Raw genomic sequence first — 18958 nt, 5'->3', positions numbered from 1 at the left:
AAGAAAAAACGTCCTACACAAAACTGATAAATGGAGAATCAACGAGATAACACTCATACCACTTCTTACAAGACAATGCTCAGCAGCACAGTCCCCGCCTGGAGATAGAGAGGCTTATGCGCTACCAACAGCAGCCACTGAATTTAGTTTGCAGGCGACCTTAAAAAGTTCTGAAATTATGCTTACTACATGGCTCATGTATTTTGTGAAACTCGTCTGTGAGCTCTTTGATTCGCCCATACATTCTTATTTACAAAATATGTCGATATCTTGCATTAAACAAATGCTTTATTTAATAAAAAATACATTCCTACATGTACTCATGACATCCCTCCACTATAAATAAAACAATCAGGTTTAAAGTATTGGATGTTAAGATTTACCACGAATCCTCCTCTCGTGGTTCTCATGCATCGTTAGAGCTCTGACAACGTCGCGTCTACGACAGTGTCACTGAAGACGAGGCACAAATCGTCTAATATCAGAGTCAAGTTCAGTGGGTGATGCTGCTGCGTGGAGAAGTCTGTAGATGCGATATTACTACTGTATTTCGTATGGTGGTAAACGCAGTACTTCGTTTGGAGGATGTGTATAATCCTAGCGTATAAAGATATCCCCTTATAGTTCGCACTCTACTGGGTATTTTTTAGGGAAGATACGTTTCAAAGAGGTTGCCCGATAATTGAATTCAACTCCATCATATATTAAACCAACCTGGTAAGCGTAATGTATTTTTATGTAACACACAATGAAAAACGCACTTGAAAATTTGATTCATTTCTCAAAATCTGTTATGCAGTTGATAAATAATTACTGATTAGGTCGATCACGATGCGTAATCACGGATATTTTAAGACAACATATTGAGGCTAGCGTAGCATGGTGGAACTGCGACGCATTTTCACATCTAACGTTATTGGTTGTAGCGTTAGATCAGCACCTAACACAAATCCAAGACATCACAAACTGACCAATCACATTACGTGATTTATTTTTGGTCTGTAGCATGCGTATGTAGGCTAATTTCTTAGGAATCATGATCGGAGGTGACATCATGATCTTGTCACCAAATTATAAGTTCGTATTACTTTCCAGTAGACAAATCACAGAACCAGATATATATGATTTAATAGGTAATGGCGTATGTCAGTAGGGGAGCAGTGGGAACTCTGGCTAAAATCGCTGACATCAGCAATCAGCATCACTATAACAGAAATCGATGACATCAGCATCAGCATTCTCAGAAGTTCCATTTCCTCTGTAGTAAAGTCTCAGAATACATTATTTTATATTAGTACACCGACAGTACAAATTTGTGTAATCGATATTCACGTTAAATAATTAAAACTGTGTACAGACAGACAACAGTTTGCATTAGACGCGTATCGTCTACTTGAGGCTGTTACCATATTCCATTAGAACTCTCGTTTTATTGTTAACCATTTACAATTTGTAGCAAGAGTGTATTTATTTAGAATACAATAATGTATTACAGTAAATTGTTAAACAGTAAAACTATAGGACCATGAGAGGTGCTCACAGGCCATCAGCTATCGCTTCCAGGTCGCTCTGGTGATTCAGCAGCGATTTCCATAACTCACTATGAAGCGACAATATGATGTGAGTGGTGTTAGTGCTGTCTCTCCAATGTGCGTTTTCTCTCCTCCAAAGTCAGTCAGTTGTATATGTCTCGAAAACACTAAATTACCCACCACTGATACTGTTGGAGTGAACAACCAAAAATGGCTTAAATTTAGGGAAATGTAGATCAATGATATTAGTTATTAATCTGTCATGTAGATAAAATGTGTGCTACTCACGTTGTGCCCAGAGCACTTTTATCCCCTATCACCGAACTTCTCATGATTTCATCTGTGGTAGTAGTGTCAATACATGATTCATGTGTATCCCTCTTCGTTTATGGAATCATTCTACTTTATATTGCATAAAAATATTTTCTTACGTTTCCAAATACAGGTGACTTGTTGCTCTTATGCATTGAGAGAGAATACTAAGCGTTCAGAAGCCAAATGAAGGTTGTCTTACCCAGATCAAACACCGCAGTAATAAAACGACTCTATGTAAGAATAGTTTTTCACCTTATATTCCTGTGTCTAGAAACAGTGATTTAGCAAAGGAATGGAGGCGTACCAATTTACACCACAACAGGATCTTATAGCTGGAAATGTATTGTAAATACTGCCAAGTATTTTAAAAACTACATATCACACCTTATTATATATATATATATATATATATATATATATATATATATATATATATATATATATATATATATACGGGTGGTCCATTGATAATGAGCGTGCCAAATATATCACGAAATAAGCATCAAACGAAAAAACTACAAAGAACGAAACTCGTATAGCTTGAAGGGGGAAACCAGATGGCCCCATAATTGGGCCGCTAGATGGCGCTGCCATAGGTGAAACGGATATCACTGCGTTTTTTTAAATAGGAACCCCCATTTTTTATTACATATTCGTGTAGTACGTAAAGAAATATGAATGTTTTAGTTGGACCACTTTTTTCGCTTTGTGATAGATGGCGCTGTAATAGTCACAAACGTATAAGTACGTGGTATCACGTAACATTCCGCCAATGCGGACGGTATTTGCTTCGTGATACATTACCCGCGTTAAAATGGATCGTTTACCAATTGCGGAAAAGGTCGATATCGAGTTGATGTATGGCTATTGTGATCAAAATGCCCAACGGGTGTGTGCTATGTATGCTGCTAGGTATCCTGGACGACATCATCCAAGTGTCTGGACCGTTCGCCGGATAGTTACGTTATTTAAGGAAACAGGAAGTGTTCAGCGACATGTGAAACGTCAACCACGACCTGCAACAAATGATGATGCCACAGTAGGTGTTTTAGCTGCTGTCGCGGCTAATCCGCACATCAGTAGCAGACAAATTGCGCGAGAATCGGGAATCTTAAAAACGTCGGTGTTGAGAATGCTACATCAACATCGATTGCACCCGTACCATATTTCTAAGCACCAGGATTGCATGGCGACGATTTTGAACGTCGTGTACAGTTCTGCCACTGGGCACAAGAGAAATTATGGAACGGTGACAGATTTCTTGCACGCGTTCTATTTAGCGACGAAGCGTCATTCACCAACAGCGGTAACGTAAACCGGCATAATATGCACTACTGGGCAACGGAAAATCCACGATGGCTGCGACAAGTGGAACATCAGCGACCTTGGCGGGTTAATGTATGGTGCGGCATTATAGGAGGAAGGATAACTGGCCCCTATTTTATTGATGGTAATCTAAATGGTGCAATGTATGCTGATTTCTTACGTGATGTTCTACCGATGTTACTACAAGATGTTTCACTGCATGACAGAATAGCGATGTACTTCCAACATGATGGAAGTCCGGCACATAGCACGCGTACGGTTGAAGCTGTACTGAATAGTGTATTTCATGACAGGTGGATTGGTCGTCCAAGCACCATGACCCGCACGTTCACCGGATCTGACGTCCCCGGATTTCTTTCTGTGGGGAAAGTTGAAGGATATTTGCTATCGTGATCCACCGACAACGCCTGACAACATGTGTCAGCGCATTACCAATGTATGTGCGAAGATTACGGAAGGCGAACTACTCGCTGTTGAGAGGAATGTCGTTACACGTATTGCCAAATGCATTGAGGTTGACGGACATCATTTTGAGCATTTATTGCATTAATGCGGTATTTACAGGTAATCACGCTGTAACAGAATGCGTTCTCAGAAATGATAAGTTCACTAAGGTACATGTATCACATTGGAACAACCGAAATAAAATGTTCAAACGTATCTACGTTCTGTATTTTAATTTAAAAAACCTACCTGTTACCAACTGTTCGTCTAAAACTGTGATCCATATGTTTGTGACTATTACAGCGCCATCTATCACAAAGCGAAAAAAGTGGTCCAACTAAAACATTCGTATTTCTTTACGTACTACACGAATGTGTAATAAAAAATGGGGGTTCCTACTTAAAAGAACGCAGTGATATGCGTTTCACCTACGTCAGCGCCATCTAGCGGGCCAGCCATAGCGCCATCTCGTTTGCCCCTTCAAGCTAGACAAGTTTCTTTCTTTGTAGTTTTTTCGTTTGATGCTTATTTCGTGAGATATTTGGCCCGGTTATATATATATATATATATATATATATATATATATATATATATATATATATATATATATACTCCTGGAAATTGAAATAAGAACACCGTGAATTCATTGTCCCAGGAAGGGGAAACTTTATTGACACATTCCTGGGGTCAGATACATCACATGATCACACTGACAGAACCACAGGCACATAGACACAGGCAACAGAGCATGCACAATGTCGGCAATAGTACAGTGTATATCCACCTTTCGCAGCAATGCAGGCTGCTATTCTCCCATGGAGACGATCGTAGAGATGCTGGATGTAGTCCTGTGGAACGGCTTGCCATGCCATTTCCACCTGGCGCCTCAGTTGGACCAGCGTTCGTGCTGGACGTGCAGACCGCGTGAGACGACGCTTCATCCAGTCCCAAACATGCTCAATGGGGGACAGATCCGGAGATCTTGCTGGCCAGGGTAGTTGACTTACACCTTCTAGAGCACGTTGGGAGGCACGGGATACATGCGGACGTGCATTGTCCTGTTGGAACAGCAAGTTCCCTTGCCGGTCTAGGAATGGTAGAACGATGGGTTCGATGACGGTTTGGATGTACCGTGCACTATTCAGTGTCCCCTCGACGATCACCAGTGGTGTACGGCCAGTGTAGGAGATCGCTCCCCACACCATGATGCCGGGTGTTGGCCCTGTGTGCCTCGGTCGTATGCAGTCCTGATTGTGGCGCTCACCTGCACGGCGCCAAACACGCATACGACCATCATTGGCACCAAGGCAGAAGCGACTCTCATCGCTGAAGACGACACGTCTCCATTCGTCCCTCCATTCACGCCTGTCGCGACACCACTAGAGGCGGGCTGCACGATGTTGGGGCGTGAGCGGAAGACGGCCTAACGGTGTGCGGGACCGTAGCCCAGCTTCATGGAGACGGTTGCGAATGGTCCTCGCCGATACCCCAGGAGCAACAGTGTCCCTAATTTGCTGGGAAGTGGCGGTGCGGTCCCCTACGGCACTGCGTAGGATCCTACGGTCTTGGCGTACATCCGTGCGTCGCTGCGGTCCGGTCCCAGGTCGACGGGCACGTGCACCTTCCGCCGACCACTGGCGACAACATCGATGTACTGTGGAGACCTCACGCCCCACGTGTTGAGCAATTCGGCGGTACGTCCACCCGGCCTCCCGCATGCCCACTATACGCCCTCGCTCAAAGTCCGTCAACTGCACATACGGTTCACGTCCACGCTGTCGCGGCATGCTACCAGTGTTAAAGACTGCGATGGAGCTCCGTATGCCACGGCAAACTGGCTGACACTGACGGCGGCGGTGCACAAATGCTGCGCAGCTAGCGCCATTCGACGGCCAACACCGCGGTTCCTGGTGTGTCCGCTGTGCCGTGCGTGTGATCATTGCTTGTACAGCACTCTCGCAGTGTCCGGAGCAAGTATGGTGGGTCTGACACACCGGTGTCAATGTGTTCTTTTTTCCATTTCCAGGAGTGTATATATATATATATATATATATATATATATATATATATATATATATATATATATACAGGGTGAGTCACCTAACATTACCGCTGGATATATTTCGTAAACCACATCAAATATTGACGAATCGATTCCACAGACCGAACGTGAGGAGAGGGGCTAGTGTTCTTGGTCAATACAAACCATAAAAAAATTCATGGAAGTATGTTTTTTAACACAAACCTACGGTTTTTTTAAATGGAACCCCGTTAGTTTTGTTAGCACATCTGAACATATAAACAAATACAAAATCAGTGCCGTCTGTTGCATTGTAAAATGTTAATTACATCTGGTGATATTGTAACCTAAATTTGACGCTTGAGTACCACTCCTCCGCTGTTCGATCGTGTGTATCGAAGAGCACCGAATTACGTAGGGATCCAAAGGGAACGGTGATGGACCTTAGATACAGAAGAGACTGGAACAGCACATTACGTCCACATGCTAACACCTTTTTATAGGTCTTTTTCACTGACGCACATGTACATTACCATGAGGGGTGAGGTACACGTACACACGTGGTTTCCGTTTTCAATTACGGAGTGGAATAGAGTGTGTCCCGACATGTCAGACCAATAGATGTTCAATGTGGTGGCCATCATTTGCTGCACACAATTGCAATCTCTGGCGTAATGAATGTCGTACACGCCGCAGTACATCTGGTGTAATGTCGCCGCAGGCTGGCACAATACGTTGTTTCATATCCTCTGGGGTTGTAGGCACATCACGGTACACAATATCCTTTAACGTACCCCACAGAAAGAAGTCCAGAGGTGTAAGATAAGGAGAACGGGCTGGCCAATTTATGCGTCTTCCACGTCCTATGAAACGCCCGTCGAACATGCTGTCAAGGGTCAGCCTAGTGTTAATTGTGGAATGTGCAGGTGCACCATCATGGTGATACCACATACGTCGACGCGTTTCCAGTGGGACATTTTCGAGCAACGTTGGCAGATCATTCTGTAGAAACGCGATGTATGTTGCAGCTGTTTGGGCCCCTGCAATGAAGTGAGGACCAATGAGGTGGTCGCCAATGATTCCGCACCATACATTTACAGTCCACGGTCGCTGTCGCTCTACCTGTCTGAGCCAGCGAGGATTGTCCACGGACCAGTAATGCATGCTCCGTAGATTCACTGCCCCGTGGATTGTGAAACCCGCTTCATCGGTAAACAGGTAGAACTGCAACGCATTCTCTGTTAATGCCCATTGACAGAATTGCACTCGATGATTAAAGTCATCACCATGTAATTGCTGATGTAGCGACACATGAAACGGGCGAAAGCGGTGACGATGCAGTATGCGCATGACACTACTTTGACTCAGTCCACCGGCTCTCTCAGTGTCCCGTGTACTCATGTGTGGGTTCATGGCAACAGCAGCTAACACACCAACTGCACCCGCTTCTCCTGTGACGGGCCTGTTACGGACCCGTTTGCGTGCTACGACCATACCTGTTGCATACAGTTGGCAGTAGATGTTTTGCAATGTGCGGCACGTTGGATGCTCTCTGTCTGGGTATGCTCATCTCCGCCTTTTCAGAGTTCGAATACACCATGGTCACAGTTCCTACAACACTACACTATCACAGACGTCTGGTAACACGGTGTACTATAGTTGGTCTGCAGTGCGGAGACGAATGCAGAATGGCCGGCCGTGGTGGTCTAGCGGTTCTAGGCGCTCAGTCCGGAGCCGCGCGACTGCTACGGTCGCAGGTTCGAATCCTGCCTCGGGCATGGATGTGTGTGATGTCCTTAGGTTAGTTAGGTTTAAGTAGTTCTAAGTTCTAGGGGACTGATGACCACAGATGTTAAGTCCCATAGTGCTCAGAGTCAGTTGAAACGAATGCAGAATAACAATAGCAGCAAGCTATACATGCGGACACTGCGACAGCTAGACCAAACCACAACAGTGCACTACAGCCACACTAGTAAACACGGTCGTCATCGTAAGCATGTCCCTGTAGATGCTGCTCGCCGACCGTGGCCCGTGTTTGTTACAACACGCAACTGAACGTCGGAGGTTTCAAGCGTCAACTTTAGGTTACAATATCTCCGGATGTAATTAACATTTTACAATGCAACAAACGGCCCTAATTACGTATTTGTTTATATGTTCAGATGTGCTAACAAAACTAACGTGGTTTCATTTAAAAAAACGTAGGTTTGTGCTAAAAAACATACTTCCGTGCATTTTTGTATGGTTTGTATTAAACAATTACACTAGCCCCACTCCTCCGTTCGGTCTGTGGAATCGGTTCTTCAGTATTTGATGTGGTTTACGACATATATCCAGCGGTAACGTTATATATATATATATATGCGTGTATGATTAAGCACACACACCCAAACTGCTGTGGATGTGGAGTGTTGACTAACCTGTTATAAAGAGAGAGAGAGAGAGAGAGAGAGAGAGAGAGAGAGAGAGAGAGAGAGAAAGAGAGAGAGCGCTCAGTTACACTATTTCATGCGTAGATTCCCGTGGGGGCCCCAGTCCGTATCCCTCCAGACCCTACATCTGGCATATCCACATTGCAGTACGCACAAAACAGTTAAGCGGGCTAGAAGTTTAAAACTGGATTGAAAGTCCAGTCATATTTAGAGGGTTTGGCGGTTACATCACGTGACAAGAAGTGTAGCCATCTTGGTCTTCACCCAAAGATTTTTGCTACAAGTAATAATCATCTACAAAAATCGTTTGCTATTGGTAGACATTTTGGTCATATTGCTATGCTAAATACATTCCAGTGTTTATCCTGAACATAGACAAATACTGAAACAGACTGATGTGGGATATAAACCAGCGTCCTCTAGGGAATTGAAGTGAAGTACACACATTCCAGACAATCAGGCCCAATAAGGGACTATAAAAACTACAGTCAGCATGTCTATAGTTTTCATTATTTAATGTGCAAATCGATTACATGAACTACCAAGCAGCTATACTGACAGTCCAAATGTAGACTATGTCTTGCTGGAATTCCATGTAGCACATCTGGATGATTGTCTATTCATAAGCGAATTACATTTCAAAATCAATGTGGAAATCAATTGCATTACAAGAATGTAGATTTAACAGAATATTTTCTGAATGGTGGGAGGAAGTGGATGACTGGCTATTCATCTATGTTGAAATCGATTCATCAGCCAAGTTACTGGGCTCATACACTTGATATTCAACCAAGACTGAGTAAGATGATGATACAGCGAAACATATTTATTATTTATGGTTATCAATTGCAACTACGACTGGAAAATGCTCCACCTTCCCTAGCGTTAAGAATATGGAAACATGCAATAAGAGTCTTCACCTTCATGACGGTAAATGTGGGAATGCAAATGATAGCTCTACATATGTGTAACAAAGGAGAGGCCTGTCTGTCTTGTTGGCAAAGATAAAGAACAAGTTTCGTCTTCCTGATATCTAAAGGAACCAATCTACCGAGAAGACGTAAGCCATTACCTTTTAAATCATGCATATTTAGTTCCGTAATTTGTCTACTAGGAAGTAATATGAGCTTGTAAGTTGATCACGTGATTATGACATCACTTCCAGTTATGATTCCTATGAAATTAGAATACATGTTGAAACTATTGAAAAAATTTCGTAGCATGATTGCTTGGTTCATGAGGTTTTCGATCTGTGTGGGAGGTGTTGCTAGCCTTACCGCCTTAAAACTACAAACATGAAACATGAGAAACAGGAAAGGAGGATACGTGATAAATCTAGCTGACCAGAACATTAAAACTTATAATTTTGTTGTTGTAGGGGGAATGCACATGGAATGTGAAGAAGAGCATGGCTGTATATTAAGACAGTTCACCAATCATTACAAATTACCTGCCTGATAAGAATAACAGTATGTGCTCCAACCTAGAAGTGATGCATCGCCCAACGTGTACCTGTCTGGGTCGATCAAATCTGTAACTTTTTATCACTGGCATACTACGTTTCGGGAAATGATTCGAATTTTCAGGTGCTTTAGTCAAAGATGTGTAACATATAACCATCTTCTAAGAATCAAAAGTGTAATTATTCTCAAGAGGGAATGTGAAGGATTTCTTGATTCTCCTTGTATGGTAGAAAAATCCATAGGGAGAGCAAGAACAAGAATTTTAAGGACGGGATGGAGACAGATTTGTATACATATGAAAAGTACGAGATTGCAAAGAACATATATATACATGATATTAATGTTTATACAGGGTGTCAGAGCGTTTCTACTATATTTTATCAGAACTGCTTGTTTTGGGGATGCCGAGTGTGGGAGGATGTGAGAACTTAGTACCTGCTAATGCGTGTGTCATAGAATTTCGATGCAGGGATGGCAAAGTTCCTTATGTAGCAATTGCTTGTGGAGCAAATGACATGAGAATCTTTGAAGCACAGAATCTACCATCGTCATTAAAAATCATCAGAAAGTGCAACTTCATTGTGTATCTATCTTACGACGAAAGTTTGTTGTAATTAAAGAAGAATGTAAACTATCTGTTTCAGTCACAGTTGTGAAATTTTTCATATGGTCACGACCTATTCGGCTGCTAGAGGCCATATTCACATCTGTATTAGTTGGTTTCTGAGGAATCAATCAAATTTATCACCGAGATGGTTGCCACAACAATAAAAGGGAAAGGGCATATCTCTGTCCTCATAAAGAGAAAGTAACTGCAAAACCAACAATGTTCCAGCCTGGCATTCATTCGATTAAACCAAAAGGAACTCAGAGCTGATAGTTACGAAGATTTGATGGACTCTCTTAACACTGATGCTGAACGAAGAGGAGTTCTTCTTCCTACGTTTATATTGGCAACCCTCACAGTATACTTAAAAATTATCAGGATGCTATGGCCATTGTTGCCCTCCTAGCTAAGCCTGATATGTTTCTTACAATAACCCCAAGTGCACTGATATTACCTCTCGACCGAAACCATGTGGAAGGGTTGAACATAGGCCTGAGTTAGTTTCTGGGGTCTTCATTTAAAACTGCAAGAGGTGTTGGACGATCTTTTAAAATAACGTGTACTAGGCGTTGTCATTGGTTATTCTTGTGTTACTGAACTTTAAAAAGCAGGTCTCCATCATTCACACATTCTGCGCATTCCGTCAGATGAAGATGAATTACGATCAGTTGAGGATGTAGACTCTAATTTATGTAGAAGTTCCAACTAACGAAACAGACCTTGAACTCTTTGAAGTTATTCATGCATCTTGCGATACTATCATTCCAGTCCACTTACGCAGGAACAAAAATGTATCTAAAAGTACCCAACAGGCTTTCAGGAGCAAACTAATTTAAATATTAATGGCTACCTGTTTATAGACGACGCAATAATAGCGTCACGTTGACAGTTCCATCACTTATCAGTGATAATCCGTTAATTGTACCATATTGCAGATTTCTCAGTAGAAAACGCCTGTCTCATATCAGTCTTGGGCCTTGTTCTTTAATCAAACAGTTAAATATTTGCACAAATCCGTATATAAAGGACATGACTGCGTGGCGTTACGATTGCGTTCAGAATCAGCGCTGGGGGGAGTAGACGTTTACTTGAGCTGTCGTTATGTGGGTCTATCAGACCTTATGTGACTTTAACACAAACACCGACTTTTCTACCGATTGTATGATCGAGCGGCTGCCTGTCATTTTACCGAGAGAGCACTTGGTGTACTTTCAGGTGGGATACGAAGCTGCTGCTGACCTCCATAGGGACCCCAAACTCGCGGCATTTTTAAATCGTGTAATGATAATATCACCGCCGCAAGTACCTTTACCACGAAATTCCAGAACATTTTCTGTGGACAAAAGGACCCTGGATTATTCGCAAGAAAACCACCAAGTGCTCTGGACGCACTGTCAATCCACGCGTCATCAATAGGTATTGCGTACGACTTACTATTTCTTCAGGTCAAAGGGCCGTAGTCGTTTGAAGATCTACGCATAGTTGTTGGAAAACTGGGGAACTCACTTCTCCAAGGTGCAGAAAAATTATGTCTAGTCACTCATACGCCGACAATGCTTTGTAAGGTGATTGTTTTATGCAGAGCGGTAAGCTCGATTTTTCATGAATTGGACATACCTTAATCCTTCCGACCACTTTGTCGAATTGTTGTCCTTTAACCAAGAACTTATCATATTTTCACTGTCTTGGCTGGCGCGTTCAACAGAACCCTGAATTTGACTGTGCACAATTTTCAGTTCTGACCAAAGATTTGCGAGTTCACTTATAACATTGTTAACAAATTCTCTGCTATTTTCAGATTGAAGAATGCACGGCGCCCCTACTGTTAGGAATATGTCATTCAGATGATAAGCCACTTCTTCAGCCTTCTTTGATGTTAACGCACGAAGGAGAACAAATTTTGTGAGATGGTCTTGGTAAACTAGAATGAATTTTAAATTTGCGTCTGGTTGTGTTTGGAAATCAGTCAAAGCGAATTGGCATCTGCTATTCATTTCCGAATGGAGAATTGGCTTTGAAAATAGTCCTCTTTTCTTTTTTGTCAACAAAAATTGATAAATAGAGGCATATCATTTCCTTTGTGATATTGGCATATTTTTTTGATGTCTCGGTTAACATCCTATCGCGACCACCATGACCCACAGCTACATGAGCTGCGTCAGTCACATTATAAAGTTAATCAGCTGGAACAAAGTATTTTCTTCGTTGATCCATTATTGCATCAAGAAAGTATTTTATATTCCCTTCACTCCGTGCAATGAGTTTTTTCACATCAACAGTTTTCTAAACAGCAAATCGTTTCAGTCTTCTTTTTTGTAATGATGTTCTTTTTTCCAACTTTTCCGCGTCTTCTACTTGTTTAACCAAATCACCATATTCGTCTCCTGATAACACATTATAATGAGAAGACTTTTTATTTTCCCACAGAAACTTTTCTCTCCACAGCTTTTGATTTTCATGTCTACGAAGGTTCGTCCATGATGAAACGCTTCACAATAATTATACTAGGATTATAATAAAATCTTTTAAACGCAACCAGAAACTTAACACGCGCACTCGTCGATGCAAAATACCGTTCAAAACAAAAGACAGTGCGAGCGAAGAGCGGTTGAGAGGCGAGTGGAGCGAGCCAGAGATGATTCGGGGATTTCCCGTTCCTATAGGCAGCGACATGTGTTTCGACTAGGCAAAATCAGTTCAGACTAGAACGTATCAGTTTATCCTAAAGCATGTAAATTCTAACTTGGACAAACAGATTCGACCTAGACTAAACTGTTTTATCTTATCGGTAACAGGAGGAACGAGTTTGACCTATGCGAAACCAGTTCATCCTAAAATCGGGTTTGGCCGATAACATATACAACACCACTTGCCATAGGAACGAGGTCCAGCAGGTGTGAGAAAAGGTTTTAGAGAGCAAAAGTACTTCGAATTGTCCTAGAACTTCACGAATCCAGATATGGTCTCAAAATCTCTTGTTCATAGAAATAGTTAATTTTGTCTAACGATTACTGTATGATTTGTGTTATAGAGTTAGCTGTCTCAGATTCTGATGAGTGTGGAAATGTCACTTATTGTAATAAAGTCGGGTTTACAAGCTTTAAGGACTGTCTCATCTCTAATATCGTGTATCATAGTATTTGCAGTATCGTGGTGTTAATTTACATCTGGACTGAGTGCGACAAAGACCAGTGTTCTCTATAGGTCTCGTGTGGTATCCATTTTGTATTGTCAAACGACTGTCCAGGGGACGTGCAAGACAGTTACGTTATGTGGGCTGCATGAAAATCAGGCGGAAGGCAATTGATTCAAATGGTTCAAATGGCTCTGAGCACTATGGGACTTAACATCTGTGGTCATCAGTCCCTTAGAACTTAGAACTACTTAAACCTAACCAACCTAAGGACATCACACACATCCATGCCCGAGGCAGGATTCGAACTTGCGACCGTAGCGGTCGCGCGGTTCCAGACTGTAGCTCCTAGAACTGCACTGCCACACCGGCCGGCGCGAAGGCAATTGACAACATGGCAACATGATAATACATTGGGATGTACTGTGGTACACTATGTGATCAAAAGTATCGGGACACCTGTCTGAAAATGACTTACTAGTTCGTGGCGCTCTCCATCGGTAATGCTGGAATTCAGTATGGTGTTGGGCCATCCTTAGCTTTGATGACAGCTTCTACTCTCGCAAGCATACGTTTAATCAGGCGCTGGAAGGTTTCTTGGGGAATGGCAGCCCATTCTTCAAGGAGTGCTACACTGAGGAGAGGTATCGATGTTGGTCGGTGACATCAGGCACGAAGTCGGCGTTCCGAAACATCCCAAAAGTGTCCTATAAGATTCAGTTCAGGACTCTGTGCAGGCCAGTCCCTTACAGGGATGTTACTGTCGTGTAATAACTCCGCCACGGGCCGTGCATTACGGGCAGGTGCTCGATCGTGTTGCAAGATACAATTATCATCTCTGCTTTCTACGACACACTACATATATGGTGAGTCGGAGGGCTCCCATTTAATTTCAGAGGTGCTATAATCATAAGCAATTTCAGATATGGTATAGAGCTCTATGTGGCAGCATATCCTCGTCCTTAGCCAATGGAAAAACGCGATTCAGAATTTTTTAACTTGTTAAAACTTACCGAATGGCTTCAGACGAAATCGAGAAAATGGTGATATAATACTCAGCGCTAGACAAGTTTCATACAAGTCCAATGACCGACTAAAGCACTGAAAATTATTTAAACACAAAACTGTGAACTGTACGGTAAAGCGAGCTACTTGTGACAGCTTGTCACCGATCGAAGAAACAGATTGTAATGTGGGTAGAGAACTATTAAGTGTTACTGAGTGCTGGAAATAAAGTCTCCACTACGAGCATCTTTGAGCTCCAAGACACAGAAGACAGTGTGGTCTAAGCCAGCTCAGAAAACGATCTCTAGACCACCCTGAAACCTGTCTTCATTTTCCGAGTCTCAACACAAAATATAAAGTCATGATATATAGACTTATAGGGACCTAAGTGCAACATATTGCACTCTCTTTCGCCTCTGTGTCAGAAACGCATCATGAGACAGGTTTCACGGTCGGAGCTGGTCGAGCAAACTCACATTTCATATAATGACCTCTCAGATATGCTCGACAGAATTGAAGGCAAATGATTTGGGTGACCGCACGAGCACCACCATGTTTGTATGTTGGTATGGAAATGATTCTGACACAGTTCGAGAGCTATGGGATCGTGGATGCACATTTTGAAGTTAGAGGTCCCCAGATAGTAACTGAACAGACGAGTGAACATTCTCGAAGAGTAGCTTCCTGTATTGTTTGCCGGTAAGAGACGATGGTAAACGTATCAGGACACTAGTTCATCCCATTTCAACATCCCGCATACGATAGCACCTCGACCATCTGCCATTTTGTCAGCCAGAACGCATCATCTCATTTGGCTTTCGACGTCTCCCTGTACTCGTAGCGTGCCATCAGAGTAGACCGACATATATCGTGAATCGTCACTATAGCCTACTTTTTCATGCTTCTAAGCTCCAAAGTGAGTCGTCTTGCGCAAATCCTAATCACTGCGCCCTGTGAGGAGCGTTGAGCAGAGGCACACTTCGGGGACGATGGTTTCTGTATCCTGTAGCGTGAAGATGGTTGCGGATGGCAAGTGAATTCTCTAGCGGCGGTTTTATCCAAGACTGGGTACTCCCGTCACATCCTCGATAACTGACAAGTGAAAAGTCCAGTGCTCCAACGATCTCGGTGATTGAGTTTACCGTGCGTTGGGCAATCATGATCTCGTACCGCTTTTCTTGCCCACACTGTTTTCGACTGTGAAGCCGACGTCCAGTACGAATTCAGGCAGCATACCAGTCATTAGACATACTGAAATATTTAATTCACCACAGAAGAGTGTTTCCCCTCTAACACAGAAACTATGTTTGTTTCAATCGCTGCCGGTCGGTGTGGCCGTGCGGTTCTAAGCGCTTCAGTTTGGAACCGCGTGACCGCTACGGTCGCAGCTTCGAATCCTGCCTCGGGCATGGATGTGTATGATGTCCTTAGGTTAGTTAGGTTTAAGTAGTTCTAAGTTCTAGGGGACTGATGACCACAGATGTTAAGTCCCATAGTGCTCAGAGCCATTTGAACCATTTTGTTTCAATAGCTCACGAGAGAGTGAGACATCGGCGCCGGTGGCCGTTCTTCAATGAACTTTGAAGAATCCGACCCCTTGGCTGGAAAGTGTTAACACTGTCTATGAACAATATAAGGATGTGCCTTCTCGAGCGAACCGTCTTTGAGTTGACCCTACGTCTAATTTTTCAACAGCCCCCTGTAGCAGTGCTGACGTTAAGTGATGTGTAGATAACGTTCAGCCAGACTATCCCAGTTGTCTATTGTCACCTTCAGAGCACCAACTGTCTTCTTGCTCTCAACTATACAATTGTCCGACGCAAACAAATGGCAGCACCGCCGTTTTGTATGTCAGCTTTGAACAGAAGTACAACGTTCACGTTATGTGTTTCATTTCCTCAAGTTATTGGTGCTCTTGTAACTTGTTTTCAAATTTTCTGTTGTACGTCCATTCTAATCATTGCCATTGGTATCGACAACGACTTCACGAGAGAACTCAACAGTTTCTTCATAAATTGCATCACCATGCTCTACCTGACTTATCCAATCTCGATTAGCCTATGGCAGTTATCAGCACAAGTGTAATAATACTTTGTATTGCAGTTGCATAGATATTTATGCAAACGTAATATGCTTATTCGATTCTTGAAGTACCGATTTAGCTGGTGACACAAATCAAAATAATAGGTTTCTTCGCTTTTTTCTTTCGTAGTACTGTCGGATACTTACGGTGCACTTTGTACATGAATTCTCATAGTTTTGGCGACACTGACAGCGAACGCTGTTTTCAGATGCTATTTAAGGGGAACATGGAACTACAGTAGTTTTAGTGAAGTTTACCAATGAAATCAGGCCATTAATTTACTTGTTCGTTCTAAGCTTTCTCGCTGGCACCACATGCACTGGTAATTAATCTCACAGTGAATATCATACTAGCAGGTTATAACTAGAAACAAATAAATATGTTCGTGGCAGCTCGAAAGAAACGCGCCGAGTTAATTAATTTGTGTACCGAAAATCCGTCGTAGTTATTAAGCTACACAGCACTCACTTTGAAGCTCAGGATGGGGAACAATTCTGGTGTGGGGTTCCTTAGTGTAAGGCTGACCACTTCTTAGAAAGTGTCTCTGACATTTCTTGAACTACTCTAGCACATACAACAGAAATAAACACAAATTTAACAGCCACTTGTAGTTACTACTAAGTATTTTGCTAGAACAAAGGTAAACATCCTCAATGGCTATCAGCACAACATTTTGTATGTAGGTGGGTTTACTGTGATGATAAATGTATACTACTGATAGTTGTCAGACGTGTGTGTTTTTCTCAATTCAGGATCAATAAAAAGAACTCCTTTTGAAGCTGAATATGTACTTTATCGTGAGATTCTTAACCTAATTTCAACAGAAAGTGTAATTGAGTTTGGTAAGGAATAAATGAAAGAATTAAGCAAAGAAATTTCGAGCATGCAGCTTGTTTCAGTTGATAACAGTATACAAATTCAACAAAATGATACTTGACTGGCGTAGTTACAATCTTCGGGAAAGGATTTAGAATATTCCCATTATATTAGCAGAGTAAATCAACTGAAACTAGCTACAAGGAAGAAATTTCATTAATTTATTATTCGTTGCGCTGTGAAATCACCTAAGTTCACAAATGACTAAATTCTTTGCTAGCAAAAATTCAGTTCACTACATTGATTTTCGCCATTTTTGTTACTAAAGTGTCCGTTACAGAAAATTTCGATTTAAGATACACTAAATTAAAATCGGTTACCTTTTTGTCATTACTGCAACACGTGTCTTTATAGGCATCAAACATTTAGAAATGGACAGATAATTTGTTTTACGCTGGGCCTTACCTGTTTGCATGGTGAAGATGATGAAAGACGAAGTGAGAAGCCAGTTAGCGTCCTCCTTAGTCAGGTCGTATATGCCGGGAATGCCCGCGTGGCTGGAGTTGCTCCGATAAGCTCGATTAACAAAATCACAAGGTGTCTCATTCGTCTCCATTGCATGTATAGAAAAGAGAGAGAAATAAATGTCACGACAAGTTTATCTTATATGTTTTAACTTAGATATCTTAATTAGGAACAGTGCTACTGGCATGAGCTAATTTCACTTATGCTACTGAACGTTATGTGCCACGCCTGGTATGAAACTGTTGTCAGGGTGGTTGGATGCAAGTGTCTTACGTGGGCTCTTTCAAACGTAAATCTGTTACAACTTCCCTTTGAGACTGTCAGATCAATGACTCTCGCTTTAGGGGTAACGACAGGCTGTTCCGACAAACAGGGTTTCCCGTACAAATTTAATCTGTTTACTTGCAGTCACACGAAGGACTTTGTAACTACCGAAATGTAGGTCGTGCAGTAAATATTTTGGAACACAGTCTTTCGGTTAGTAGGTTGGAGGCAATGAATAAGCTTTTATTTCCTTTTAAATTTTAATGTGGAAACGTACCGTTTGAAGGGAATCTAGATCATAATATATGTTAGGCTTTTATTACTCTAGGCCGCCAGGCAGCGTAGCCAGCCTCCCATCCGGTGGCGCTGCTCGTCATTGGGAATTGATTGTTAAAGAGCCTATTATATTAGGGCAGCCGGCGGAGCCGCCATAAATTGGCTGCCGTGCCCAGCCACCACTGGTGGCGGAGAGTCGTGGCAGCGCGTGTCTATTACATCGATCCGTCAGGGTCATGTTTCTCAGCTCAAAATCCGGTAGGAATGTACAAATTATTTCATTCCAAGCATTTAGTTTTAATTGCTTATTACTGCAAGCTTCAGAACTGGCGTCTCAAATTGCGGATTGTTGTTCAACTGTTCAACTGTACTGCGATATTCATTTTTTTGTGTCAAATAAATTCAGGCTTCTTCCAACTTCGTATTTTTCCCTTTTGTCACGTCTACACTTTCATTCCTTTCCACAATGACAACCTGCAGATCACTAGACATAGTGAAGAACACACTTCACGTACACTACCGGCCATTAAAATTGCTACACCAAGAAGAAATGCAGATGATAAACGGGTATTCATTGGACAAATATACTATACTAGAACTGACATGTGATTACATTTTCACGCAATTTGGGTATTGTGACGAGCCAGTTGCTCGGCCACCATTGACCAGACGTTTTCAATTGGTGAGAGATCTGGAGAATGTGCTGGCCAGGGCAGC

General features: G+C 42.3%; 1 protein-coding gene across 1 annotated transcript in view; it reads right to left on the bottom strand.

The window, feature by feature from the left end:
* LOC126471231 (putative ammonium transporter 3) overlaps positions 1 to 17792 on the bottom strand; it is a 274322-nt gene extending 256530 nt beyond the window's left edge. The window contains exon 1 of the mRNA XM_050099355.1: positions 17642 to 17792. Within this exon, the coding sequence (XP_049955312.1) occupies positions 17642 to 17792 (151 nt within the window). The remainder of the gene's footprint in view (positions 1 to 17641) is intronic.
* Between the last annotated feature and the right edge of the window lie 1166 nt (positions 17793 to 18958).

Source organism: Schistocerca serialis, chromosome 3 (assembly GCF_023864345.2).
Source record: "Schistocerca serialis cubense isolate TAMUIC-IGC-003099 chromosome 3, iqSchSeri2.2, whole genome shotgun sequence".
Taxonomy (NCBI): domain Eukaryota; kingdom Metazoa; phylum Arthropoda; class Insecta; order Orthoptera; family Acrididae; genus Schistocerca; species Schistocerca serialis.
This window is presented reverse-complemented; position numbering and strand designations above follow the sequence as displayed.